At 53.1% G+C, this 26,281-nt stretch overlaps 9 protein-coding genes across 9 annotated transcripts; 5 read left to right on the top strand and 4 right to left on the bottom strand.

Annotated features, from left to right (window-relative positions):
- Positions 1-214: 214 nt before the first annotated feature.
- Positions 215-4,224, bottom strand: HMPREF1120_00024 (MFS transporter, DHA1 family, multidrug resistance protein). The gene is made up of 5 exons (XM_009154010.1): positions 3,968-4,224; positions 3,761-3,858; positions 2,879-3,660; positions 1,371-2,826; positions 215-1,260 (listed from the first exon to the last, which is right to left on the bottom strand). The coding sequence occupies exons 3-4, from the start codon at positions 3,653-3,655 to the stop codon at positions 2,002-2,004; spliced, it is 1,602 nt and encodes a 533-aa protein (XP_009152258.1). The 5' UTR covers positions 3,656-3,660; positions 3,761-3,858; positions 3,968-4,224; the 3' UTR covers positions 215-1,260; positions 1,371-2,001.
- Positions 246-1,013, top strand: HMPREF1120_00025 (lysophospholipase II; the record flags this gene model as incomplete). Its single annotated transcript, XM_009154011.1, has 1 exon — positions 246-1,013. The coding sequence occupies one exon, from the start codon at positions 246-248 to the stop codon at positions 1,011-1,013; it is 768 nt and encodes a 255-aa protein (XP_009152259.1).
- Positions 4,225-4,529: 305 nt separating the features above from the next.
- On the bottom strand, positions 4,530-7,896 carry HMPREF1120_00026 (gamma-glutamyltransferase). The gene is made up of 3 exons (XM_009154012.1): positions 6,532-7,896; positions 6,287-6,480; positions 4,530-6,234 (listed from the first exon to the last, which is right to left on the bottom strand). The coding sequence occupies exons 1-3, from the start codon at positions 6,802-6,804 to the stop codon at positions 4,905-4,907; spliced, it is 1,797 nt and encodes a 598-aa protein (XP_009152260.1). The 5' UTR covers positions 6,805-7,896; the 3' UTR covers positions 4,530-4,904.
- A 1,648-nt stretch (positions 7,897-9,544) lies between these two features.
- HMPREF1120_00027 (two-component system, NarL family, sensor histidine kinase BarA) lies at positions 9,545-12,238 on the top strand (the record flags this gene model as incomplete). Its single annotated transcript, XM_009154013.1, has 1 exon — positions 9,545-12,238. The coding sequence occupies one exon, from the start codon at positions 9,545-9,547 to the stop codon at positions 12,236-12,238; it is 2,694 nt and encodes an 897-aa protein (XP_009152261.1).
- A 157-nt stretch (positions 12,239-12,395) lies between these two features.
- On the bottom strand, positions 12,396-13,809 carry HMPREF1120_00028 (uncharacterized protein). The gene is made up of 3 exons (XM_009154014.1): positions 13,290-13,809; positions 13,206-13,236; positions 12,396-13,137 (listed from the first exon to the last, which is right to left on the bottom strand). The coding sequence occupies exons 1-3, from the start codon at positions 13,428-13,430 to the stop codon at positions 12,671-12,673; spliced, it is 639 nt and encodes a 212-aa protein (XP_009152262.1). The 5' UTR covers positions 13,431-13,809; the 3' UTR covers positions 12,396-12,670.
- Positions 13,810-14,171: 362 nt separating this feature from the next.
- HMPREF1120_00029 (ferric-chelate reductase) lies at positions 14,172-16,181 on the top strand (the record flags this gene model as incomplete). The annotated part of the gene is made up of 1 exon (XM_009154015.1): positions 14,172-16,181. The coding sequence occupies one exon, from the start codon at positions 14,172-14,174 to the stop codon at positions 16,179-16,181; it is 2,010 nt and encodes a 669-aa protein (XP_009152263.1).
- A 1,716-nt stretch (positions 16,182-17,897) lies between these two features.
- On the top strand, positions 17,898-19,784 carry HMPREF1120_00030 (methionyl-tRNA synthetase; the record flags this gene model as incomplete). Its single annotated transcript, XM_009154016.1, has 2 exons — positions 17,898-19,421; positions 19,476-19,784. 2 exons carry the CDS (start codon positions 17,898-17,900, stop codon positions 19,782-19,784), a joined length of 1,833 nt encoding a protein of 610 aa, XP_009152264.1.
- Positions 19,785-20,233: 449 nt separating this feature from the next.
- Positions 20,234-21,357, top strand: HMPREF1120_00031 (uncharacterized protein; the record flags this gene model as incomplete). The annotated part of the gene is made up of 2 exons (XM_009154017.1): positions 20,234-20,322; positions 20,382-21,357. The coding sequence occupies 2 exons, from the start codon at positions 20,234-20,236 to the stop codon at positions 21,355-21,357; spliced, it is 1,065 nt and encodes a 354-aa protein (XP_009152265.1).
- A 1,073-nt stretch (positions 21,358-22,430) lies between these two features.
- On the bottom strand, positions 22,431-26,143 carry HMPREF1120_00032 (uncharacterized protein). The gene is made up of 2 exons (XM_009154018.1): positions 25,688-26,143; positions 22,431-25,583 (listed from the first exon to the last, which is right to left on the bottom strand). The coding sequence occupies exon 2, from the start codon at positions 24,948-24,950 to the stop codon at positions 22,656-22,658; it is 2,295 nt and encodes a 764-aa protein (XP_009152266.1). The 5' UTR covers positions 24,951-25,583; positions 25,688-26,143; the 3' UTR covers positions 22,431-22,655.
- Between the last annotated feature and the right edge of the window lie 138 nt (positions 26,144-26,281).

A 26,281-nucleotide genomic window follows, 5' to 3' on the forward strand; every position in this document is an offset into this window, starting at 1 on the left:
AGTTACATCCTGCGAGTTGCTGACCCGTCGCAATCGACTCGGACTTTGCTCAAAAGGTCCAAAGGTCTTGCAGAGTCGAGCATTATGAGGTTGTTGAATACTTAGGTCAAATCACGTAAAAACGCTGGGAATCCGTGATATTAAAGGTACGGTCGCTTTCTCCAGCCTTCGGTCCTTACAATATCGTATTCGAGGTTCAAGGCACCTCTTTAAACCGTTGTCAACCTTCGAAAAAAAGAAACGTTATGTCTGACAGGCCACCGTACATTGTTCCTCCTACTAAACCCTCATCCTCGCCCGACCGTGCGGCGACGCTAATATTCCTACACGGCTACGGCGACGACGCCGATGGCCTCCCTCTTGGGATTGCGCAGCAGTTCCAGTTCTACAACAAGTTGGAATACCTGAAATGGGTCCTTCCCTATGCCCCTCACAATCACGAAGCAATGTCACGGGCCTGGTACGTTCCCAAGGCCCTGCCAAATGCCATGAAGCCACGCGTACCGGGCCACGAGGAGGACGAAACTGCGCCTGACGACGAAGTAGCCATCATGAAAAGCGTGGACATCATTGACAAGTTGGTGGAGGAAGAGATCAAGAATGGCACCCCAGCAAAGCGCATCCTCGTCGGTGGGTTCAGCCAGGGGTGTGCCGTCAGTCTAGTTTGGGGTTTGACGAGCCGGTTCAAAAACGAGGTTGGAGGAATGGTGTGTCTGAGCGGTTACATGCCTCTGAGAGACCGAATTGCGCAGTTGCGTAGGGAGAGACGGCCCGAAGGATGCCCAGAAGAAGCCGAGTTGCCAGAGAAGGGCGGCAAGAAATGGTTCTACGTCCATGGAACAATGGACATGTTGATTCCGACCAAAATGTTCGCGCAGGGCATGGAAGAGTTGGCCAAATGGGTGGACAAAGAGGACATCGAGGTGCATCTCTACCCGGGTATGGGTCACTCGACTGCAACGGCCGAGCTGCGGGATCTGCTGGGCTTTCTTGACCGGGTGGTACCTCCATAGAGCTATCAAAAGACATACATCATGTTTGGGATGCAGAGACTCTCATTTTCAAACTTGAGCAATGGCCGTCACGTCGTTGACATCGTTATCCTTAGCGTCGTCTCATACTCGTAGCCTTGGTGCTAAGGAGCAATCCTTCACACGAGCCCCTTTCAACTTCGTCATCATCACGGTTCGTCAACACTCATCACCACTAACGCATCCGATAGGGCCCTTCGACGTTGGGACGTAATTATCGTGGACAAGTCTGAAGGAGCCGGCGTTGTCAGCAAGACCAATACCTAGGGATTTGCTGTCATTGCCGCGACCTCATTCATTACTGACAGCATACCGTCACTCTCCTCTGAGTACACTTACCGCGCCGCAAGAGCCACAGGTCTTGCCTCCAGTGATGGACGCGCCACATTTTGGGCAGCCAGTGTGAGACATTTTAGTTGGCGGATGTGTGAACAGGAGATGGTGGATGTTGAATAGGGCAGTGTGGTCAGTTTCTGATGTCGCGGGATGTTGTGGACGAAACAACCATATGACAAGACGGAAAGATAGCAACATAAATTCAAGTGCCACGTCGAGCGTGCCGCCTTGCCCCTCCATTCCTGCAACATTCGCATCATGTGGCCATGAGACTACCCTGGTCACATTTCCCCAAGGACACATGCATGGTTGATTATGAGAGCGTCACTACAGCCATTGGCAGGACATCATGACAAGTTGAAGTTTTATAGTTGAAGTTTTATAGTTGAAATTTTTATAGTTGAAGTTTTATGGTTGAAGTTTTTATATTTTCAACCTCATGAGTAGAGTAAACTGAGAGAATGCGAGAGTCTATTAAAGCACGACGGACTTCCCAATCAAAACCCGGGCTCGGTACGCTGCAATAAAATGCTGTGCCAATTTACAAACCGGCTCGGAGAACGCCTGTTCTAACCCGCCTGACATGTCAATATCAACACATGCCGGCCCCCCTTTTTTGTTTGAGAAACGTGGCTCAAAACCTCGCTTGGAACCTTGGATGCTTGCGAATCGTCTCGCCATATTTGTACAGGAGAAAGCTGACAGGCGCCATAACCATGGCAATGAACCCAAGGGTGGAGTTACCCCAACCCAGACCCAAGGCGTCATACATGCTTGGGCCTGCGAGAGGAAGGAAGGCGCCGGCCAAACTTCTCATGACCGTGCTGGCTGCAATGGCTGAAGCCGCATGCACAGTGTATGCATCGACCAAATAGGTCTGGATGGGCATGAAGCAGGCCAGCATGCCCAGACCGACAAAAGAGGTGCCAATGATGGGCATCATCCAGTGGATCCCGGCCTTTGCTGACCAGCCGTACCAGAAAAGCCCGATGGGGATGATGAGACTGCCGGGAATCAACGGCGGGAGACGATATTCGGGCTTCATTTCGCCCTTTGCCGACATTTTCTTCACGATGCGGTCCGAAGCGATGCCAAAGATGACGATACCCAGCAACGAACCGACGCCCATGCCCAAATAGGCGAGTCCAACGGAACCCTGGCTGAACCCGTAGGTCGTTTCGAAGACCTCCGTAATGGTGGTGAACAGTAGATAGAGGTAGCCATATACAACTGCCATGTACAAAGACATGGTCAGGACGATCGGGGAGAAGATGAGCATTTTCGACGGCCGCACAATAGCTTGCCAGAAGTATTGCCGCATCGACATTTGTTTATCCAATCTCGAACGTAGTTCTTGATTTCCGGTTTCCTTCCGAAGTCGCTCGGTGCGACGCTGGAGCAAGACTGGCTCATAGGTCTCGCGCAGGAAGACAACAGAGACGGGAAAGACCACACCGGCCTACAAGACTGGTTAGAACTGGACAAAGCGAGAGGACAGTCGCTGAACTTACGGTAATAACAACGAGCCAAAACACCCAACGCCATCCGGCAGCCTCTCCCAGATATCCGCCTGCAACGGGTCCTATGACGGGACCAAGGATCGGGCCCATCGCAAACAAAGCCATCGCGCCACCTCTTTGCTCCTGGATGAAGAGATCTGCAATAGTACCGGCACCGATGGTGATGGGGCAACTCCCGGCGATACCAGCAAAGAGTCGAAACACCATCAGAGGGCCGACCGAGGGCGCCACGGCGCAGGCGACGGTCCACACAATGAACAGAAAGTTGCACACATGGTAGACTGGCAAACGGCCATAGACCTCGGACAGAGGAGCGAGGAACAGCGGACCAACTGCATAGCCAAGGACATAGATCGAGACGATCAAGCTGCCGACAGTCGCGCTGGTCTCGCCGAAATCCTTCATGATCAGTGGCACGGCTGGAGCAAGAATGGACGAGGCCAACGGGGTCAACAATGTGATGAAAGAGATGATGCCGGCGTTGGTCCATTTCTTCTTGGTGGTCCAGTTGAGAGCCTTTTCTGGATCATCTGGCGTAGCCCAGTCGACTATGTTTGGGTCGTCATCACGCGTGTCGATCCGGGATGGTTTCTCGTCTTCATCCTCTGTGGGGTCAATGACGGGGAACCCATGTTCAACGTCTGGATCTGGGTTGTATCCCTTCCGTTCCTTCTCCGATATCGAAGTCATAGTCGCTGTCGAAGAATGAGTATCGTCTTGTTCGAGGGGTCTGGTGTTGTGGTCGTTGGTGGACTGTGTAGTCGCCATAGACTCTACAGAGACACTTTGTTAATCTTGACTGAAGCTCTTGGGTCCAGGCACTGCAGAAAGGTATGTTCACTGTGGAGGAAGCAGGCTGAGGTAGGGACGTACTTAGGTAGACGTGAAGTAAATAAAAGTGCCCTCGAGTCTCTCGGTCGACAAAGCAGACAGACACACCGCGCGGTCAATGAGGTAAGAGTCGGCCGTGACTGTGACAAAGCAAAAAGTATGTGGTGAATGGATGTACTCGTTGAAGGGGTTTCGAGCCAAGGGAGGATTTGATATAGAGATAGCTTGTCGTTTGCTCACGGTACTTACTACTGTACCCCTAAGACCGCTCCACCCTCTTGGTCGCCTGCTTTGTTTCGTTTTATACGTCCCCTCCGGCAAAAACACTCCCTGTGACAGTCTACAGATGGCACCACACTAGCAGTCACTGCGCGCCATAGCCTCCACTGCAAAGCCAATACTCGTGTCGGTCAGGGTGAAGCAGTGGCCTTTCGAGACTGTTGTCGATCGGGACGGATCCACCATCGCATGGAGGCTCCCCGGACATGGCGAGGACAATCTTGGGCCCACGAGTTGTGCATCTTTCACAAGGGCGATGTGCACGGTATGCAAAGCACGCAAAGCCAGACAAGCATAGCAGCAGGCCTGACTGGCCGGTCTGATTGGTTCGCCGCCCCTGTCTATACCCGCAAGCGAGAAAGACGGCCAAAACTCTGCCTAATCCGGTCTAGTCGAGTGCTTACATGGTTCCGAGGAGATTCCGCGGCGATGCTCCGAGTCCGTGGACTTGCCGGCCCCAATCTCCTCAACCTTGGAGTCCGGATCCACCACCTTCGGTCTGCACTTCGCAGAATTGTATCAAGAAGACTCACGAGCTGTTGAAATAATATTGCATGGATCAGTCATGGAAACTTGAACCTTGACATGCATCCACATGAGCCAATAAGAGCAGTAGCTATCCATGAGCCGGTCAACCACAAGCCTCGTCGGGATGCTTTAGCGAGCATACCATTGTAGACAATAATGTGAGACGCCCTACAAGATCACCTCCTATCACGTTGATCGGGGCGTTCCAGACGAACGGTCTAAAAGTGCGCCTTACGAGGCAAGCCTACATCCGTCGGCACGGAAACAGGACAAGTAGTATCGCAACGCCAAGGAAAACTTCATTTGATGCCGGTTCAGTCCACGCGCGGGGAGCGGATGAAATGTGCAATGGTGGATACGATCTTGTCTACCGTAGATGTTATATGGCATACCCCCCTGATGATAACTGGCGAGGCTCTCCCGCCGCCTCAAAAGTGCCGTTGGAGAGACGGCGCAGACCCTGCGCGGTGCTCTGGCCCGGGGCGATCCACGTAACGTTATGACCCCGAGACTTCATGAAAGCCACCGTCTCGTTGTTGTAGGCATACTCGAAAGAGACCTGATTAGGAATGAGCTGGTCATGCAGGCGTGGCTGCGCGAGCGCTTCAGGCACGGTCAGGTTTTGATCCAACACATGGACCAGGTTCTGAATGGTCGCGGTGATGATTCTGGATCCCCCGGCTGCTCCGATCACGTAGTACAATGACCCGTCCGGGTACTCCACAATCGTAGGGGATATGGAAGAAAGAGGCCTCTTCCCCGGTCGAATGTAGTTGCTAGGGCTAGGAACAAACCCAAAAGCGTTGGACGATCCCGGAATGGAGAAATCGTTCATTTCATTGTTCATGATCACACCGGTCTCGGGCACCAACAGGTTCGATCCAAAGAGTAGGTTGACTGTCGTGGTCAAAGAAATGGCCAGTCCCGATGCGTCCGCTGCCACCACGTGCGAGGTGCCTGGAGTTTCCAGGGACTCAATGCCAGAGGGGTCATATGACGACACGTTCAAGGTCGTATAATCAGATATCTTACTTCGAATTTGAGCAGCCGTCTCGTCCGTCAACATCTCAGCCTGATACTCGGACAAGTTGGCCACGAATGAGGGATCACCCAAATTCGTCCGTTCTCCATAGGCAAACCTGATTGCCTCGTCCAAGCGGTGTGTGCTCAGATTGGTCTGACCATCAGCGAAGAAATCGGAATATCCTTCGAGGATTTTGAGCGTTGACAGAGCCACCTCCCCTGAGCTCGGCGCACTGCAACTGAACAGCCGATACCCTCGATAGGTGATATTGGCGGGCGGTCGAATCGCCACGGTGTAGTTCTTCAGATCTTCAAGCGTCATCGTCCCGTTCTGCGCCTGCAGGGCCGCGATGGTGGCTTCTGCAATCGGTCCCTCATAAAAGGCGTCTGGACCCCTCTCCGCTATGGCCTCAAGGGTGTCCGCATACCTCTTGCGAGTGATGGTGTCACCCAGACCGACCAATGTGCCATTGGGAGCAAAGTCAATAGCCCAATTGGGGTCGTCCACCAAGAAATTGGGGACCAGGGCCGATGCATTGGCCGACTTCATGTACCTCACAAGGTCTGCATTGACCGTCCAGCCATACCGTGCAGTTTTGATTGCGCCTTGCATCACCTGCTTCCAGGGAAGCTTCCCGTAGTTGTCGTGAAGATGAGCAAGGCCTCGAACCTCACCTGGAACGCCACTATCGCCAGTCAGTGGCACTGCTCTCTGTCCATGACGGAATGAACGCATACCTGGCCAACCCACCAAAGATACTGGCATTGGTGTTGTTGTTATACATGTCCTGGAAGGCAGCAGCAGGGGCAGTTTCTCTGAAGTCGATGAACTCGTAGCTGCCGTTGGCACTGCGGACAATCATGAAACCTCCACCGCCGATTCCGCTGTGGTACATTCCGACGACGCCAATGCAGAAGACAGTGCCGACCAACTGAGACTCTCATTACTACCGCGTCATTCGAGGCCACGTGCACACACTCACCGCATCCGCTGCATTTCCGCCCTGGCGCAATAAATCAATGCCGATATGACTGCATATGTTGCTTTCACTGGCCACAGCTCCCAGGGAGTCGGGCGCATACCTCTGGTGGATGACGGGCACAGGGTTCGCCGCAACCTGGCTCAGCAAGGGCGGCAGCGCCAGGGCACACGCGAGCTGCAACAACGACAACATGGCCAAGGTGTACACCAATGCTGTAGAACCAGCCAAGCAGGAGAAGAGACGTATGGGCAGTCGAGATAATGTCGGCGACATCGCGCGGGTTTTGATCGCCCAGCTCAAGCTCCCAGCTCACCAACCCAGCCAGGATTCACCCCCACATCAGTCAGCAGCAGATGATCCAGGAACCCGCCAAAGCCTCTGCCGTCACGAAGAGGCAGAAGCACGCCAGCTTGCACCACTCTGGATCGTGGAAACGTGAAAGTGCGATTCAATGGCGATGACGCAACCAGCTGCAGCTTGAACAAGCCCCGGTCACTATGCGATAGTGTGGTTTGCAGTGTTGCACTGCATGCCGATCGGGACAGCTCTGATCCAGGCGGTATTGAAGCGAACCACGAACTCGGACCTGCTTCAATTGCCTCGCAAGTAACAGGCGGAATGAAAGACGTGAGCGAGTCTTTTGTCCATTGATATCGGTATGATAAGAGCCAGTCCAACCCTACGAGTCTTGATAACACACCTTGGAACTTGAAGTCGAAGGAGGTCATAGTGGGTCGGAGGAACCCCAGAGTGCTACCTCTTTTGCATTGTTGCGGTGTACTATTGCCACTAGTATCCTGGGGTCAAACGGACTTGGCCGTGCCGTGGACGTCCCGCTTGTTTAAAAGTGCCCCGTGTCTTATCGGACAACGATAAAGATAATGGATTGTCTGGCCTTCAAGTTCCAGAGTACCTGCTCAAGTGCGCCGCTGCTTCATTCTTTTTGACATAAGGTATGCCATGCATATATGTAAAGTAGCTGCAATGTGGGAGGATAAACAAGCAAGCAGCGTCCGCTACCGGCAGAAACCGGCGCCTGTTACCTGGTGCTTCCACATCCTGTTGAGCCGCACCTTGAAGTTTTCGTCGCTGGTCAGCAACTTGAACCACGCAGATTCACGCAAGCTGGTAGGCAGCGGTCCGGATCGCAACAACAAAGACGAGCTGTAGCGAGACCCAGAACACCATTTATGTGCAGTGGTGCCCTTGAGCTAGTACTCTCAGATCCCGATTTGCCCGGAGATTATGTTAGTAAGCCAGATACCTCAGCCTCAGGCTGTGTGTGCTGGTAGGTGCCTGGGGCTGTCATTACCTAACATTGTAGGTACGACAGTACTAGTAGACGGGCACAGCACTACGTTGTAGGTATCCGATCACCGGCCGTCCACTAACAACCCGCGACTGCAGTGGGAGCACGAGTGGCAGCCCCTCGAAGAGAGGCCCGTGGGCTGCAGGCACTGCAAGCATCATTTCTTTGCATCTGACGCGGTAGCGCGATCACTGCCGTCTTTACCGAGAATGATGTCAATGGCGTCGATGCCAGGCTCTCACCGCCGAGTCTAGAACACTTGATTGGCGTCAAAATTTCCTGTTCCGATGGGCGTGCATGTTACTCAATTTGCTGCAGTGACCGGAACCACGAGTCTTACGGTTGAGAGTATGCCTGAGGTACTACTGAGGTACCCAGGAAAAAGGGCACTGCTACAGGTACTACTAGTAGTACAGGTATGCGTCGGGCTCGTAGCTACCTACCTAGGTATCTAGGTAGTGAGGATAGCGGTGCCTTCAGACTGGACTTTTATGTTTTAGTACTTTCCATCCCAGGGACCACCGTTGATTATACAACATTGTAGGTAGATTGCATGGGGAACGGCTGTCGAATCCGGAGAAATCTTCAGCGATCAAATCAGCAGCCCAGGATGAAACTTGCCTGAAGAACGTACTAGCACCCAAAGTGTCTACGCCGAGAGGCATGGTTCCCTCTCTACTGGTTGTACTGGCAGTGGAAAATCCCTGCGTCCGACTAGTACATTGTAGGGCTCAGGCTCCAATCGCAGACACGGGCCTTCAAGGGTCTAGATGCTGTGCCGTCCCAGGCCCTTGTGCTAACTTGACCCGCGAACATTGCACAGTGGATGCCTAACTACAATGTACATTATTGTAAGCGCAGTCAGCGGTGTTCAACTTGAAGTTGTGTACTCGCCGAGGTCAGTAAAGGTGTTGGTCAAGTTCCAGTGTCTAGGATCCCTTTTTCTGTGTGGTCACTGCTGCCATCTAGGGTACTGTGGTACTATTACTCCCGTGCGTTGGGCTAATCTGTGCATCAACACTGACCATATCGACGCCCTCAGGCTGTCAAAGCCAGCATCATATTTCCTGGAGGCTTTCTGAGCAGTGGCACGCAACTTATTGGCCGGCACCCGCTCCCTGATTGTCGCTTGCCGCGCACAGGCCTGGGCTTCAATCTGCGCACGTTCCCGCCCCGTGCTGACCTTTATGCTTGTTCAACGTCCGCCGGTCAAACCCTGGAATCCCCTGTCTACTCATCCTTGATCCCACGGCGACTCTTACTCCGGCTAATAGACTTGAACGACACTATCCTATCCAGAATCCTTGAACATACAATCCACCGCATCCTTGCTGCTCCCCGGGGCTCATCGAACCTTCCTTTCCTTCTCCCGCTCACGGAATATCGGCCGACGGCGTGATATCTCGCCTCATAGAACCTCGCTCATCGTCCACGGTGGGCCATCCAACTTCCAACCTGAGTACTACATACCTCCTATCAGTCGACATCCAAGAACCGTTTCCTCCTCCGAATCGAACGTTCACGACGTCCATTGCCCTAACCCTTGCACTCGGCGCCTGCCCATTGTCCCGAGGGATGCTGTGTGCAGCCCCGGGAAACGAAATTGAAAGCCTGCTTCGACTGATTGACAAGCCATAACATCTCCTATGCACCACCAGCGCAAGACTGCTGGTAGCGGTTGAGACGCGAAGCCGGAGGAGGGTGATGGCGGACCCGTCCAAGATCCCTGACCAACCGCCCATGCTCGAGCGACGGTCGCTCTGCCTCGCGGGCAATCATCCGGGTGTGCCACTACATTGCGATGAAGAGGGCTTCCTCCAGAACCTAGAAAAGTGTTTTGAGCCGGGCGAGAACAATGTCGCCGAGAAGATAGTGCAGTTGAAGCGCGAACTGAGGAATGCGGATACGGAGGCGTTCTGGAAAAGACTCATGGAAGGGATGACCGAGATCTGCCATGCACAATATGGCTTCGTCGCCAAACGGATATTGACTGATGATCATGATTCGGCGGTTGAGATGCCGCCCATTGGAGAGCCAGGGTCTTGTTTGCTGGGAGTGGCCTTCTACTACAATGATGGCGACAAACATAAAGCCATGCATCGCGATTACAAGTACATGGCCTGGGGAGCGCCTTGTGAGTATATGAAGCACGACAAGGTCTTCTTGATCCCGGATCAGATGAGCTCGTTCATCCCACACAACCCCAACGCCTTACCGTTTCCTGCCGAGGGTTATTTAGCGGTTCCTCTGTTTCATGAGGAGAAGTGTTTCGCCCATTTTGGTATGATGTGGACGCAAGAGGGTTTGGGTCGGCGTGACACGTCCTGGGGCTACACTGAAATGCTCTTACATTCCCTGGAAGATATCATAACTGAGCGTCTGGTCAGCGGCAAGGGCTTTGCCAAACCCGAATTTGCCAACGGCGGCCGAATCAGCCAGGTCATACCTCAAGATGCCATCACACCGGCTACCCAGTCTCTCAAACCATTTGCGCGAAGCCTTTCGCACGAGCTGAGGACTCCTATGCAGGGTGTTGTAGGCATGCTGGATGTCATGCATGCCACGGTGCAGGAGCAGATAGAAGGGCACATTCATCCATCCATTCGGCGTGTATTCCAGACGCTAAAAGAGAGCATCGAAACGGTCCAGGACAGCGCAAAACGAGCAGTTGAGGCAGCCGACAACGTGGTTCACGCATATGACATGAACATGCAAATCCCAGACACTCCTCAACACGACCGCGACTCTACATCGACGAGCGGATACTTCGACTATAAACCTGCCAGGATAATCGAAGGCAGTGATATCCACATTACCTCTTATAAGCGTCGCCGAAGCAGTCCTACGGCCTGGCAGTTTGGCAACCCTCCCAAGATCCGCAACCTTGGTCCATCTGCCCGCGCGGACGTCTCCCCACAAAGCGCCGTGCATCAATTTGTTCCACCGCCTGCTCTGACGCCCCAGACGTCAATCTCCGAGGACTGCAGCCCGTTGGTGTTTACCCCGATGCAAGAAGGAGTCACGCCCAGTGATTTGACCACTCCTTCCACCAGATTATCTGGCGAACTGGATGTATTTCAAACTCCGGGACTCAAAAACTGCAGGATTAGAGATCTAATTCCAACCGTGATTCACGAGTCGCTTCGGGTTGGTGGTAGGCCGGATTCGGCCATTGGAGAACCCACGCGTTTAGGGGAGAGGATCGTGGCAAGGTCTCGCTCGTCGAATGGGAGTGTGTCGCTAAGAAGGATAGAATGGGCGGTGGGCCCAGGTGTCCCAGAGACGTTGCTTGTGGATGAACGCGACCTGGCCAAGTTGATATCGGCCGTCTTTCTGAACGCCGTCAAGTTCACAGAGGATGGATATATTACGATCAAGGTTCGACTGTCGGAAAATCAGCGACATCTGATCGTCAACGTTAGAGACACGGGAGATGGTATTCCGGAGGCTTTCCAACCAGAGCTATTCAAGCCATTTTCCCGTGAAGATGATTCTTTGACCCGATCGAAAGAGGGACTGGGACTAGGTCTTTTGGTCGCCAAAGGGCTGGCACGGCGGATTGGTGGAGACATCAATCTGGTCAGATCGGCCGTCGTTGGCCCCGACAAAGGGTCTGAGTTTGAAATCAAGGTACCACTGAACACGGATGGTATCAGCCGTGCTCCGAGTCCGAGTGGTCGGCCAGCGGAAGCATTGCAAAGTGTAGCACGGCCGTCAACAGCCTCAACTCCGTCGGGCAAGTCTCCTTCTCAGGTCCCAACGCCCGAAACCGTTCAGAGCACCATTCCAAAGCCACCGCGAATCCCGAACCTTTCAGCCACAACGAAGACAGTGAAAGATTTCAGGATCTCTCCTCCTCGTCACCCTGCCATACGCAAAGACTCTTACGATAGAAATCTGGCTGAGCAGCATCCGCTTACCTTCCTGGTTGCGGAAGACAACAAAATCAACCGGAAGTTGCTCGTGAACATGCTCGGCAAGCTAGGCTACAAAGACATCCATGAGGCCTACGATGGCAAAGAAGCGGTCAGAATCATGCGGGAAGTCCAGGGATTGGACACCAGATGCGCTGGCTCGAATGGCAAGCAACCCAAGAAAAAGGTCGATGTGATTCTGATGGACTTGTGGATGCCCGAGATGGATGGTTACCAGGCCACCGAGTGCATCCTGGGCATGTTCCGGAATGGGGGATCGGACAACGGACCAGGATCTCATCGCACTACCACGGCACCACCAATTGTGTTGGCAGTCAGCGCCGATGCTACCGAAGAGGCCATTGAGCGTGCGACCAAGACCGGGATGGAAGGCTTCATGACCAAGCCATATAAGCTGGCGGACTTGCAGAGGCTGATTCTGGAATTCTGCATCAAGAGCTCCGGCGTCCAAGGCGTGTCTTGAGGCTGATAGAACGACACTCGCCCGTTCTCAGCCTGGGAAGTCGTGCCGTTATCTTGCTGCCGCCACTTTATCTTTGTACATTTTTTCCGATGCACGAGTGTATATAACGATGCATACGATGAAACGAATAGACAGTGAACTACAATATACCATAATATAGGGAACGACATCAAACCATTAGATGCAAAATCTATGCATGATTTTAATTTGTGAATTGCTTTCGGTGTTTCAAGTTGTCTTGAAGAAGGGAGCTTTCTCAAGAGAGTCTGGACGTGGCCGAGACTAAAAATACAAATCGGACTGCCCATGAACTGGATGGACCCCGCGAGTCCCAGGGAACAGAGACAGCACCAATGTATTTTCGTTTGAGCCCGCCATTGCATGTACCTATCAGCAGCACTCGTTGACTTTGCTGTGCTGGCAATTCTCCTCTTAGCCGCAACATACGGTCGGCTCCTCGACCGTCCCTCCCCTTGCGTCGTCCAAGACGCCCGCAATCGGGACGTGGTGCACTGTCCAGTCACAGAGAAACTTGCCCAGAAACGCGCCGAGAAAGATGGAGATGATGATGTACCCGTTGTAGTACATTGCCAACAGCATCACGATATACGCCACGCCAAATGTCGCCGCATGGAGTGCCGATCGGACGAGCTGCTGAAGAGGAGTCGGTCGGAATGTTGCGTATTGTGGCCCTGGTCGACATGAATCCGCACAATTGGGGCGTTTGTAGTCGGGCGACGCAGCGGCGATGTTCCGTTGAAACTGACGCAGGATGAAGACATCGTATTCTCGACTCAATCGACGCAGTAGTTCCAAGCTGACCACAAGGAACGCGACTCCAATGCAGGATGCCGCAAACATGCCATTGCTCGTGATATGCCAGCTACGCGAGAGGAAGCCTGGATTTGTCTCCGTGTCAGTCGTTGTTGCGGGAGTCAGGACGATGCCATCCTTCTGGGACACTCACAGGCGTTCTTGACGTTCCAATTCCACAACATCTATCGCTCAAATCAGCCGATGGACCGTGGGTCATGAGAGTAATCATGCTCACAGAAATCTTGCAGGATGATGCCGACCCCATGCTCATGCTCATGGCCGACGACGTCGCCGTTGCTGCTGTGGCAGTGCTGGTGGCTGTGGACATGGTCATGCTGGCCATGTCAGACATGGACATCGACATTGAGCCGCTCATTATGGGTATTGAGGTTTACTGAAAAGGGGATTATCACAGTTGTCCAGATTACAGATGGAACGAGTTTCAACAGTATCGCCAGCTCCAGACCTAAAGGGTTATATGCAATCTATCAAGAGGGTGGCCACGCGGACCGGGGACTTTGATCGGTGAGGCCCGATCCAAACCCCGGTGACTGTATACCACTATCGACGCGGTGTGAGCATGTATCTGCGTGCTAGCCAGCCTCGTGAGGATTCTTGCTCAGACACGCGAGCACAAAAGTCTAGCCCACCATTGGATTGGCTGACAGTCAACGTCAACCGAACGCGGTAAAATCCATAGGTAGGTTTGGATTGTCTAACTCGAGACTAACCACTAATTGAAGCGACAAAAGAAAGCGAACGACATGGTGTTTGCAGAAACATGCTCAACTCAGGGTCAAGAACTTGCTCAACAGCCTTGCCAAGCCGTCCGGGGATCCATCCTGCAGCCATCATACCATGACCACGTCTCCTTTCCACTCTCACGGTGGAATCAAGCGTGCGACGGCATGTCTGAGCAGATATCCAGAAGCCCGATGTGGGACACTGCAACCCCTGTCCAGCATGCTCTGTTCGGCGCGGTCCTGCACGCTCACGCCTCGCCGGCGGCACTCATGGACAGGAGTTTTGCATATAACGGTTGGTCAAAGTCCAACACGGTGAGCAAGCAGTGGTGTGGTTTGCACGAAGACGCTGCTTGTCATCGTCCCTGTTCGCCATGGCGTCTACTCTCAACATGCTGTCTGCGCGCCATATACAGAATATGAGTGATGCCAAATCCCTCCAACATCATTGGGGATATCCGGATCGAGCAGTCCCCTGTACCAACGATGTGGGCTCCTGCGAATATTTGGACGTTGTTTACCATTCGCACGACTTGGGAATGATGTACACGGGTATTCTCTGGGCCACAATCGGAGGCATACTGTTTCTTTGGGGCATAGGGAAACGTCTTTACCAGCCTTCCTACCAATCCTTCCAACTGTCTGGCAGCCAGACGCGACCGACGAGCAGCCTGATACGCTTGAAGAACACGATCGCATCCTATGGTCGTCGATACTTGCTCCCTGATTGCCTAAGACCGGTCTTTGGTCGAACGACGCGCCTTCAGGTGCTGATACTGCTTACCCTGACCGGATACCTCACTGTGTGGACATTCGTCGGTATCGTCTACAAGAAATGGGTCACGCCCGTCAAGAACATGCCCGGAGTGTACAACACCCGCACCAGTCTTGGACCGTGGTCGGACCGAATTGGCGTGCTTGCCTACGGTCTCACGCCCTTGTCGGTGATGTTGGCAAGTCGGGAATCCATCTTGTCTGTGATCACTGGCGTGCCATACCAGCATTTCAATTTCCTGCACCGCTGGCTCGGATACATCATCTTTGTGCAGGCGGGACTTCATACAATAGGATGGTGCGTCGTTGAACTGAGACTTTATCAGCCGCAGCCAACAGTCGGTCTCGAGTGGATTGCACAACAGTACATCATCTGGGGAGTTATCGCAATGTTCTTCCTGACCGTCATGCTGGTTCTCAGTACGCCATGGGCCATCCGCAGAACAGGCTATGAATTCTTCCGTAAGACGCATTATGTCTTTGCCATGATCTACATTGGCGCATGCTGGGGTCATTGGGCCAAGCTCAACTGCTTCCTCCTACCGTCGCTTCTAATATGGTTCCTCGATCGCGGGGTCCGCCTGGCTCGGACTGGGTTGCTACATTACAATTATCTTCAAGGTGCCCGATTTGGGTTTCGAAGTACCGCTGCCACTATTACGCATTTTCCAGATGCTGACAATGGTGATGTGGTGCGCCTTGACTTCGACCACCCACAAGAACCCTGGAGCGTGGGACAACATTTCTACCTTTGTTTTCCAGAGATCAGTATCTGGCAGTCTCATCCTTTTACTCCATGCAGCCTTCCCAAGCCGCAGGCGAAGAGTCAAGCACATTCATACATCCTAAGAGCGAAGCAGGGCGCCACGAAATCTCTGGCCGAGCTAGCCACCAAGAAGAGTAGCGCTGCCACCGTGACGAAAGAACTCGAGGAGAGGGTGGCGCCTACTGCTTCGGTGATCTTGGCCGGGCCCTATGGAGGCTCCATTGTGGATCATTTGTTGCCAGATACCAATATCCTCTGCGTGGCAGGGGGCACGGGGGTGACCTTTGTCCTTCCAGTGTTGCTCCAAGCTATCAACGAAAAGGCTATTCAGGATAGAAAACTTGAACTCATCTGGGTCATTCGCAGAGAAACAGATCTATCCTGGATCCAGCAAGAGCTCGACTCGTTACGCGGGGCGATTTCGACGCATAACTTGAGAATCCGGATCTTCGTCACCCGGCAAATCTCACCTGAACACGGCGCTGGTGCGAAAGCTCATGCCAATACTCAAGTCCATGTCTTGGAAGGCCAGAGCACGGTATCCTCTTCCTCTCTCTCGTCGGCAGATAAATGCACAGGCTCAGGCGAGGGATTATATACCATTCAGCACCTCGGAGTGCCGGGGGCGGATGCCAACTTGAGGCATCCAGACTTGAGTGCGCTGGTTCGTGAGTTTGTAGGCTCCACGGTACGAGGCGCAACGAGCGTCTTCGCAAGCGGTCCTGGCGGGATGATTTCTGATCTCCGAAGGACGACTGCGAGCTGTAACTCCGGGAAGAAGGTGTGGAAGGGAGACGAAAGATTCGACATCAAACTGGTCTGCGACGACCGCCTTGAATGGTGAAGATGTTTCTATACAAACAGAAATGAAATATAAATGAATGCCTCCACCGCGTCATCTTATAGTCGTTCACGTCGCGGTTGTGGTGATACGAGTATACGAACTTCAAGTTGTAGACGGACTTGGATACAGTATCTTTTTCGCGACCGGCCAATGGCGCACGTTGGCCCCTGCTGCCTCGCCACAGACAACTTCAACACAATCCTCGTTTCTTCTACAATCAATAATAAGCCAGTCATCGCGAAGAAGTTCCTTCAAGAAAGCCTCCCTGATCCAGTCCTACATTTTTGCTGGTTTACAGGCACGGTCAAGCCGCATCAACGTCGCCATCGACCAGAAGTTTACAACACGCCGCCAGACCCAGACCCAGACCCGCATACTTGCGATCAGGCAGCCAAACTTGAACCATGCCTACTCCTCTGGACAAAGCATTGCAGTCCCGCGTATGTTGTCACTGTCCTGTCCCATTTTGCATGCAAACAAACTGTTCAAAACTGATCGAAACCCTTACTACAATCGCGCCGTCTCGGATTGATTGAATCAATCTTGCCCTGGAGGTATCACATCTGTAATAGTAGTACTTGGTCTTGGGAGCCTCCTGCTAACATTCGCTGCACTACAGCATTTATTTTTTGGTGTGTTCCGCCTTTCCAAAGCATACACACGAGAAACAACCATATCGAGATATCTTTGGTTTTAATGATCTGGTCTCACTGTTAACGCCGGCATTGTGTCTCCGTCTTCCTTAGGTTTCGCTGGCATCGTCACCCTCGCATCACTATGGAGTATATGGGGTGGCGATATGTTGCCGGCCGAGAAGGATCCTACAGGCGGTACGTTTCTCGTCTGCACTTAGTTGCTTTTCGCAAGTGTCTTGCTGACATTACGGCCTAGATCCTGACTATTGGACCGAGACAGAGCTGAGAAGATGGCTTAAGTCGGCAAGTTGCCTTCTGTCTTCCTTGTTTGCCTAGCTTTGCTGACGGTCCGATCTATACAGAGGAACTTGGAGCCCGATTCTAAGATGACCAGGGCGGAGCTGGTTGAACGGGTCAAGGCGAACCTGAGCCCGAAAGCGAGTTCGTGAAATGCCATGAACATGACCATGTAAATCTCTTTGCGACGCGGCTGTGACAGCGACAGGAGTCCACATCATGATGCAGGAAACGCTGTCCACAGGACTTTGTCGGGTTTTATCGGTTTGTAGGGAAAAGGGTAAACAATGGAAGAGGATTGGTCCCGGCAGGAAATAACATGTTTAATTGTGTCTGTGGCTCTGATGCCAGGTATGCACCTGATGCCTTGCTATGTCGGGACGTCGTAGGCGAAAGTGGACTGCGTACGCGAAGTAATGGATGATAGGTGTCATAACATCAATGACTTTACTGGTCTTTGGAGGACGACAAGTTCGGTGTGCGATGCATTGGCCTGTAACAGGGGCTGCTGAAGAAGACACTTGAACTGTAACGTGCCCCGGTTTGCACAAGCACTGGCACCTCGTGTGGACGGCTCGCATGACGATTTATTTGGATCGTATTAAATAGGGTCCATTTAGTCGCGTCGGAGAAAAAGATGGTGATTATTGTGGAGGTTCAGAAAATTGACAGCTGCATTGGCCGAACGTGTTCGATGAGCTCGCGCTGGACTTGGGCTTCGATGTTCAGTATATAGCAACAACTGCGCATTCTCCTGTCTCTTCCATTGCCAACGGCTTCCGCCATGCTGGCCATCGAGCATCGCGCGCGGAGTTTCTTCCTTCGGTGTCGAGCCTCTGCACATCGCGTTCCTCTCCCTCAACTTTCACCTCGTCCGACATCGACCCTCCAGCGACGTGGACTGGCCGCCGTCGCTCAGCCCAAAGACACGACCGAGTCCAGAGCTCTCGCAAGAAAACCATACTATGTAACGTCTCCTATATTCTATGTGAACTCGGCACCTCATGTCGGACACCTCTATACCCTCGTCCTGACGGACATCCTCAAACGCTGGGCGGTCCTCTGCGGCGACGAAAAGGCCACGCTGCTCACAGGCACGGATGAACATGGCATGAAGATTCAGAAGGCGGCGCAAAAGGCCAATACCGACGTCAAGCTGTTCTGCGACCACCATTCTCAGCAGTTCAAGGCGCTGTGCGATGCTGCCAACATCAGCTATGACCGTTTCATCCGAACCACCGACCAAGACCACCAGGCGGCCGTCGAGCACTTTTGGAAGGAACTGAACCATGCCGGCTACATCTACGAGGCCAAGCACGAGGGTTGGTACTGCGTCAGCGACGAGACTTTCTATCCCGAAAGCCAAGTTCGAAACATCCTCGACCCTTCGACCGGCGAGACCAAGATTGTTTCGATCGAGACGGGAAAAGAGGTGGAATGGACATCGGAGACAAACTACCACTTCAGGTTGTCGGCCTTCCAGGAACCGCTGATGAAATTCTACTCGGCGAATCCAAAGGCCATTATTCCCAAGCAACGGATGGCGTTCATCTTGAAGGAAATCGAAAGTGGCTTGGACGATTTGTCCATTTCGCGGCCAACCTCGCGGCTGCAATGGGGCATTCGAGTGCCCGGCGATGAGAGCCAGACAATCTACGTGTGGCTCGATGCCTTGATCAACTACTTGACCATGACCAAGTACCCATACCACGATCGGAACGACCCGAGCTGGCTCTGGCCTGCCGATTGCCAGGTTATTGGCAAAGATATCATTCGCTTTCACACCATATATTGGCCGGCGTTCCTCATGGCCCTGGGGCTGCCGCTCCCTAAACGGTTCCTCACACATGCTCACTGGACCATGAATAATGCGAAGATGTCAAAGTCGGCTGGAAACGGAGTCAACCCTTTCTTCGCCATGGACCGCTATGGCGTTGACAGCATTAGATTCTACATGGCTTACAACGGTGGAATTGTTGATGATGCCATGTACGAGAACTCCAAGGTTGCAGAGACGTACAAACACATTTTGAGGGACGGATACGGAAATCTCTTGCATCGGGTGTTCAAGAGTAAGAATTTCAACGTCCAAGAAGCCGTCAGGCTCGTCGGCGAGGATCCGGCGGCCTTCTCGACATTCCTCTCCCAGGATAAATTGGACGGTGCCAGCGATGACATGAGATCACTCCACGAGGGCATCAAACAGTTGTGCAGGCAGATAACTTCGACTCGAACCAATGTCAGGAAATGGATGGATGAGCCAAACCCACGGATTGCCGTCAGTCTCATTACCGAGCTGATCAGGAGTGTATGAAAGATGATGTGCCTCTTCGTCGCGCAGATATGCTAACTTTGTCTCCAGATGAACAAGTTCTTCCACAACTCAACCCTGTGGAAGCGGATCAAATCGGATGACACGGATGAACGACGCATCGCTCGGTACGGTCTCTATGCGAGCGCTGAAGCGATAAGGATCATCTCCATCCTTCTGCAACCGTTTATGCCCGACCGGATGAAGTTTGCGCTGGACCTGATGCAGGTCGATGGATCAATGCGAACCTTTGCCCACGCGGATATAGGCGCGGACTTGGCCTATGGCCCTCCCGCAGTAGAACCAGGCGTCAAAGGGTCGCCAGAAGTCATCTTTCCGCTTCTGCTATCGGCCAACTGATCGGCCAACTCCATTCGAGGACGTGTCAGATAACATGTCATATGTTGTCTTTCGTCTACCTCCGACATCCTCGAATCAAAGGGCGTGCCAGGAGCGTGTCTCTCCCAACGAACGCATCAGTGCTTCCGCATCAGCCAATCGACGGCGCAAAAGTCGTGGATGGATCCACCGAGACAATTCTGGGGTAAATCCTCCACAGCCTCGCCCTGAAGTCCGCTCGGAGAAGATCGCGATGGCCCCAATCATCGATTGTACTGTCGCGTTAGCGTCTCCAACAAATACAAGAAGATTCGAGACGTGCTGCGGCGATGTTGTAACAATGTTGTATTCATGTGTCAACAGGGTTTTGGCTGGCCATGGATTAATACTTCAGCACTGTCTGCGACGTCTGCGGCCAACACAACGTCCGCATTCCTGAATAATTCCAGCTCTACCAGTACCATACAATCATGGGTTCTCTAGTCGAGACCACGAGCAAAAAGCCCTGGGTGGAAACGCCATTACATGAATCGCCAACTCTCTCTCGTGCCGCTGGCTGGTACAGACTGCTCTGCCTTTCCGCACTGCTGTCGATGATGTACTAACATGACTACCTAGTCGGGTATTCTTGAAGCTCGAGAATCTCCAGCCATCGGGATCCTTCAAGTCTCGAGGCATCGGCAATTTGGTGCTGACCGAAGCCGCTTATCACAAGGCCATTGGCAGCACACGACCATTGCATTTCTTCTCCTGCTCCGCCGGCAATGCAGGCCTTGCCGCCGTGTCCGCCACCAGTGCTCTAGGTTACGCCTCCACTGTTGTCGTGCCGGAGAACACCGAAGAGACGATCATTGAGAAATTAAAGATCAACGGGGCCAGCAATGTCGTGGCGCATGGTTCGACGCTATTGCAAGCGGACCAATATCTGAAAGAGGTCATGATGCCCCTTGCCGAAGCAAAGGGTGAAATCCCCGTGTATGTGCCGCCGTTTGACAACGAAGCCATATGGGAAGGAGCCGCCACCATGGTCGAGGAAATCCATCGACAGATGCCTGATGGCGAAAAGCCCGACGCCATCGTTTGCTCTGTGGGCGGTGGAGGGCTGTTGTGCGGCATCGCCAATGGCATGGACCGGGTCGGCTGGGGCAGCGAAGTTCAGGTGCTTGCCGTCGAGACCAAAGGCGCGGATTCCCTTCATCAGTCGTATCTGGCTGGCCGGCTGGTCACCATGTCTGGCATCACCTCTATTGCCACCTCGCTCGGTGTGGTCCGAGTGTGCCAAAAGGCGTTCGACCTCCTGTCCCGCAAGAATGTCACCAGCCTCGCGCTCGAGGACGCCGAGGCCGCCATGGGCTGTTGGCGTCTGGCCGACGACGAACGCATGATTGTCGAGCCGGCATGTGGCGTGAGCGTTGCGCTGGCGTACGATGGCCGACTCAAGAAGCTCCTGCGAGGATTCAGTCCGGACAAAAAGGTCGTCATTGTCGTCTGCGGCGGTAGTAAGGTCTCCGTCGACACCCTTGTCCAGTATAAGGCACGCTATGCCGCTCGGGCAAAGGAGTTGGCTGCAGTATGGTCCGATACGTCGGCCTAGCTAGTGGTTTCCTCTTTTGCAGTCTTCGAATTATATGTCTTTCGTGTTCTTGTCGAGGTTATCCTGCTTAGCCTTTACGCCAGGCCAAAATGGACAACATCACCACCATCACCGTCGTCACCAACATCATCCCTCTTAGCCCGCCTTGATTTCTTCCATACACTCCATCGATCCTCCGGCGTTCTTGACATTATCGATACCATCACCATCAACCTTAATCCTACCATCCCGCTCTAATCTTCGACACAGTCCGTCAGCGTGCGGAGCAAGGCGCTCCCAACACCACACAACCTGGACATCCTGGACATCCTGGACATCCTACCCATCCTCTCTCTGCATTCCTCTCGGATCCGGGGACAAAGTCCTGCCCACCAGCATGGAGAACATCGCCCTCAAGAGAAAGACGGCTTCAGGACATGCACTTTTCCCTTTTGGTTTTGCAAACAATATTCTCGCCTCGGGCTCACGCCCTGGGTGGCGTCGGTGACTTCCGCTGTCTTTCACAGCACATACAGTGCATGTATATAATCTAAATCGTCCCGTCAGGAGTGATCTCAGCACTAATCACGACTCTGTTGGGCACGCCGCTGCATGAAATCGGTCCTGCATCGGCGTTCGCGTTGGCGCCACGGTACATGTTTAGAAAGCATCCCATCCACCACAGTCTAGGGCGTACAGTCGAGCTTGTTTTAGTAACATATGTACAGTGATTCTCAATTATAATTTCTCCACACTGCCTCAGGCGTGCGATGGCGCCACGGACGTATGTGCATTAGACCGCTATATAGACTGTACAATAATAACCCGGGACGACGAAATGCACTGTGAGTATCTTGCAGCCTGTACATGGGCCATGGCATTTACTTTCTTCCTCAAGACTTCTGTGAAGATGTCCTTCGAGTTTCGTAGACTTGTTCTCCTGAGCAAGAGACCATATCGAGGCGTAATGATGGACTGATAGTGCGCCTGGAATTTGGATAGGATACAAAAAGTCACAATAATTGAAACTGCCTTGTTGTCATCACCGCAACCTTGATTTGCCAGTGGTCATGGTCAAACAAATGAATCCCAAGTACTAGTATCAAAATGACATTGTTAGACCAACTAATATGTCTGAGTTTGGCATACCCAACAGAGGCCTGAATCTGCTACTACTATACAATCTAGGTATGTACAGACGGCTAAAGGGCCAAAGCTCTCTGCCCTGCCCTCACTGATGATATATACAGTGTGTACACCACGACCTTCACTCTCGGGTTGAGTTAGCATGCATGATGTCTAGCCGCCAACACGGCACATCAGGAATCACAATATCCAGGGGTCTTGGTAGATCCACCGGCGGCCCATTGCTGCACGGTCAAGACGGTGGTATAGACACAGCCGACAAACCCAAAAACGCAGACGACGTAATCCAATCCACGCTGCCACGGGCCTTTGGCAACGGCCTTTAAATGAAGCATCGGCGGGTACACGTAGACGAGCGGCACGCAGGCGAAACTTCCGACCAGCGCGACGAACTTGTCGAGGTCGCCGGCTCCGCCCCAGGCGATGAGGGCGCACACACAGACCAAGCAGAAGCGGAAGACGTTCTTCTGCCATTTGATCCAGGGGTTGTACTTGCCGGAACGGCTGAAGAGCTCGTTCTCCATGATCCTCACGGCCGGAAAAAGCTGTAGCGGAGTACTGAGCAGGATGGCAAGCGAGTACAGGAATTGAACGGCGTTGACAACCTTGTTGTCCTGCGGCAAGTTCAGGATGACCACGGTCTTGGTCTTGGATCCATACGCCGCATACGACATTGCCCCAATCGACGTGAAAAGAATGGTCATGGCAATCATGACGATGCCCAACACCCCAGGGAACTTTTCCGGCTTTCTCATCGACTCCTGGATCGGGATGATCAGACCGACGCCTTCGAAGGTGAAGATCGCCGTGCCGATAAACAGTGTCCAACTAGATGGATTGAACAGGGTAATGTCGGCAACGCCTCCTTGGTACACAATTTCCGAAATGTCGTAATAGTACAGGTAAAGCAGCCCCAGCATGATGAAGGCGTCTGCAATTAGAGCGGTGAAGCCAAGCTTGCTGATATCCCGGATCAAGCTCAAAGGTAAGAAGATGACTAGTTGCATCATGACCATGAACTTGATATCGATGAAACTCTTGCATTTGGAAACAGCCAACACAAACGCTTGTAGATTCTCCGCGGTGAAGACAATGTAAGCTGACACAAAGCCGATCTGACTGAGCACAATCGAAAAGAGGATCAGCGTCCGCAACCACTTGCCGTATAAAATGCCGCCCATCTCACCAAAGGAGGCCTCGACTTTGTTACGGGTGTTGGTCAGAAGAATGAAGCAATGAAAACTGAGAGCAGCCACGCCAATGAGGACGAGCGAGGAAAACAACATGCCGCCGTTTAGGAATGCTCGCGGCAGAAACAGGACTCCTGTACCAACAAACGACTTGAGCAAAAGCAATGCGGCATTCATGCTGCTGTTGTTGCCTGTTGGCGGCCTTTCTTTATGCTTCCTCTTGCGGAGAGTGTGTGTGCTGCCGGCGAGCAGAGCGCTGTCCTCGCCGGGTTCTTGATCACTGCCTTCATCCCAGGCATCGGAGGAGAAATATTCGTCCGGCCCCAGAGCCTCGTCATCCTCTTCCAGATCTTCACCAGCAAAGTGTCCGTACAGCGTGAGAAACTCCAAGAAGTTGTTGGTGAAGAACTTGGGCTGGGTTGTCCCAGCGGAGCGTGTCCTACCACGGTGTCCCTCAGCTGCTTCAGCATCCGAGCCTCCAGCTGTACTACCAGGATTCTGTACAGCACGTCGTATGTAATTGCGACGGAATCCACCTGGTACACGGATATTCTGGATATCTTCAGCCTCGGGCTCCGGTCGCGGAACAAAGAAACTCTTGCTCCTCTGCGTACGGCCTGGAGCGTTCCCGGTCTGATCTTCGGCCCAACGGTAGATGGCCCGTGTCATATCTCCTCCCTGCAAACGTAGACTCGAAAATTCGTCGGGACCTAGACCAGTGCCCGGTTCGTTCAGATCCAGGCGTATGGAACCCGCATTCCGCCCTGACCCTTGATCTGGCTGCACCAGATGTCGTTTCACCACTTCTGGATCCTCCGTAGGAGCCGGACTCCCTGCCATCACTGGAGGCTCGAAAGATCCGTAGTTACTTCTTGGTATTCTGTCATGACTTCCCAAACCTCCTCTGAGCGTTGTTGACGGCGGCTTTGGAGTCGAATCGATTGAAGGCGTAGGAGTTTTGACTCGGGTGGGAGTTTTCTGGCCAGACTGGTCGGCGAGAGCTGAAGAAAGAGCAGACTGCCCCGGCCCCGGTAGAGAACCAGCGCTGTCAAGTTTGGGCAGTGTCGAGTTGCCGTTGTGGTCGGCGGCCACTTGTTGAGGAACGGGAACTTGAGGAACGGGAGGAGTGGTAAGGCGATGAGAGGGGACCGGGGAGGACAATCGGGCTATCGATGCATGTCTTGAGTGGTGAGACGAGGCATGGGGAGACGCTGCTGCCGGAGAATGGCCTCGACTGGTTGACCGGATCTCCAATGGCCTGGAAGCGGGCGACGACATGGAAGGGTTGGTTCGCTGTGAGAGGTTTGCAAGAACATATATGACGGGACAGAGTTCGGACCGCAGATCAGGTTGTTGTTGGAGGGTGCTGAGGCTCTGACATGCACAGAAATGACAGTACCTAAGGCAGTACAAGAGTTGCTATGGTCAAGTTGTCGGTATATTTACAATGTGGTGGTAGGAGTGCAGTGGGAATATAAAGAAGTGTGCAGGTGACCGCAGCCGATGTTCGCAGGGTCAAGTTATAGCGACGCTTTGGGCTGGTTCAGTGGCTGCCAGTGGCTCGAGCAGCCAATAAATGCCAATGAAAATGACCTGACCTCCACGGTGCCTCCGTCAGGCTGGTCCCGGGAAGTTCTGGTACTGCGGTTTCTAGCGTCAAAAGTTGCTAAGCCCCGTTGCTCGCCTGCGGGGACTGTCCTAAGCCTGAGTTGTAGGGCTAGGCCGAAGTCAAGCAGAACACAAGAGGCCTCCTTCTCGCCTGTTACCGGGCCTGTCACCCCTAAAAAATAAGGCACTCTTAACTACCTAGGTAACAATGTGTCCTCCAGGCTGTGGGAATCTCCCCCTGTGGACACCCACGTCACGAGCCATAACTGAAGGGCGCCCGGTTGGGGGTTTGGAGGTGTGCTCCTGTCCGCTGACGGTGAGCCGAGCACCCATATAACTCTGTCATTAGGTTTGGAGAGATGACTGCCCAGGTGTGCGTTGGACTCGGAGCGGAATGGCAGGCTTACCTCTACAACGGTACATTTTAGGTGCCGGTGCCAGTGCCAGTGCCAGTGCCAGCGACAGAGAAGCATCCCAAGCCTCCCTAAGCCTCCGAGCCAGGTGGAAGGTTCCTGGTACAGTACGCTGTACATTGTACAGTACCTGGTACCTACCGCAGGCAGTGGGCTAGGGAGGCCTAGGGAGCCCTGGGGAGCCTTGGGCCGCCATTAGCCGTGGAAATAATGACAGAAACCCAGCTCCATCTCATTCTCCCGTCTCCATTGTTTTCCAGCTCCATCCCACTTCAAGTGCAATTCACGGTTCTTTTCCTCGTATCATATTTTTCTTTCCCACCTTTGTTTTCGTAATAGTTTTTCCCTTCTCTCCACAACACACAGACTCTCGCAGAATCCGCTTACGAGACGAAGCCTCCGATATCCGCTGCGCTGCCATTTGTCAAGCCGTCTACAACATTATTGTATACGCGCCACTCAGCTGAGACCTAGAATCGCAGTGCCAGCATTGTTGCCCTGGAATTCCCCACCATTGTTCTCGAGACGGGCGTGGAGATATTTCATCCCACTCAGCAATAGCTCAGCCTTGCCCCTGGACAGTGCCTT

Source organism: Exophiala dermatitidis (genome assembly GCF_000230625.1).
Source record: "Exophiala dermatitidis NIH/UT8656 unplaced genomic scaffold supercont1.1, whole genome shotgun sequence".
Taxonomy (NCBI): Eukaryota; Fungi; Ascomycota; class Eurotiomycetes; order Chaetothyriales; family Herpotrichiellaceae; genus Exophiala; species Exophiala dermatitidis.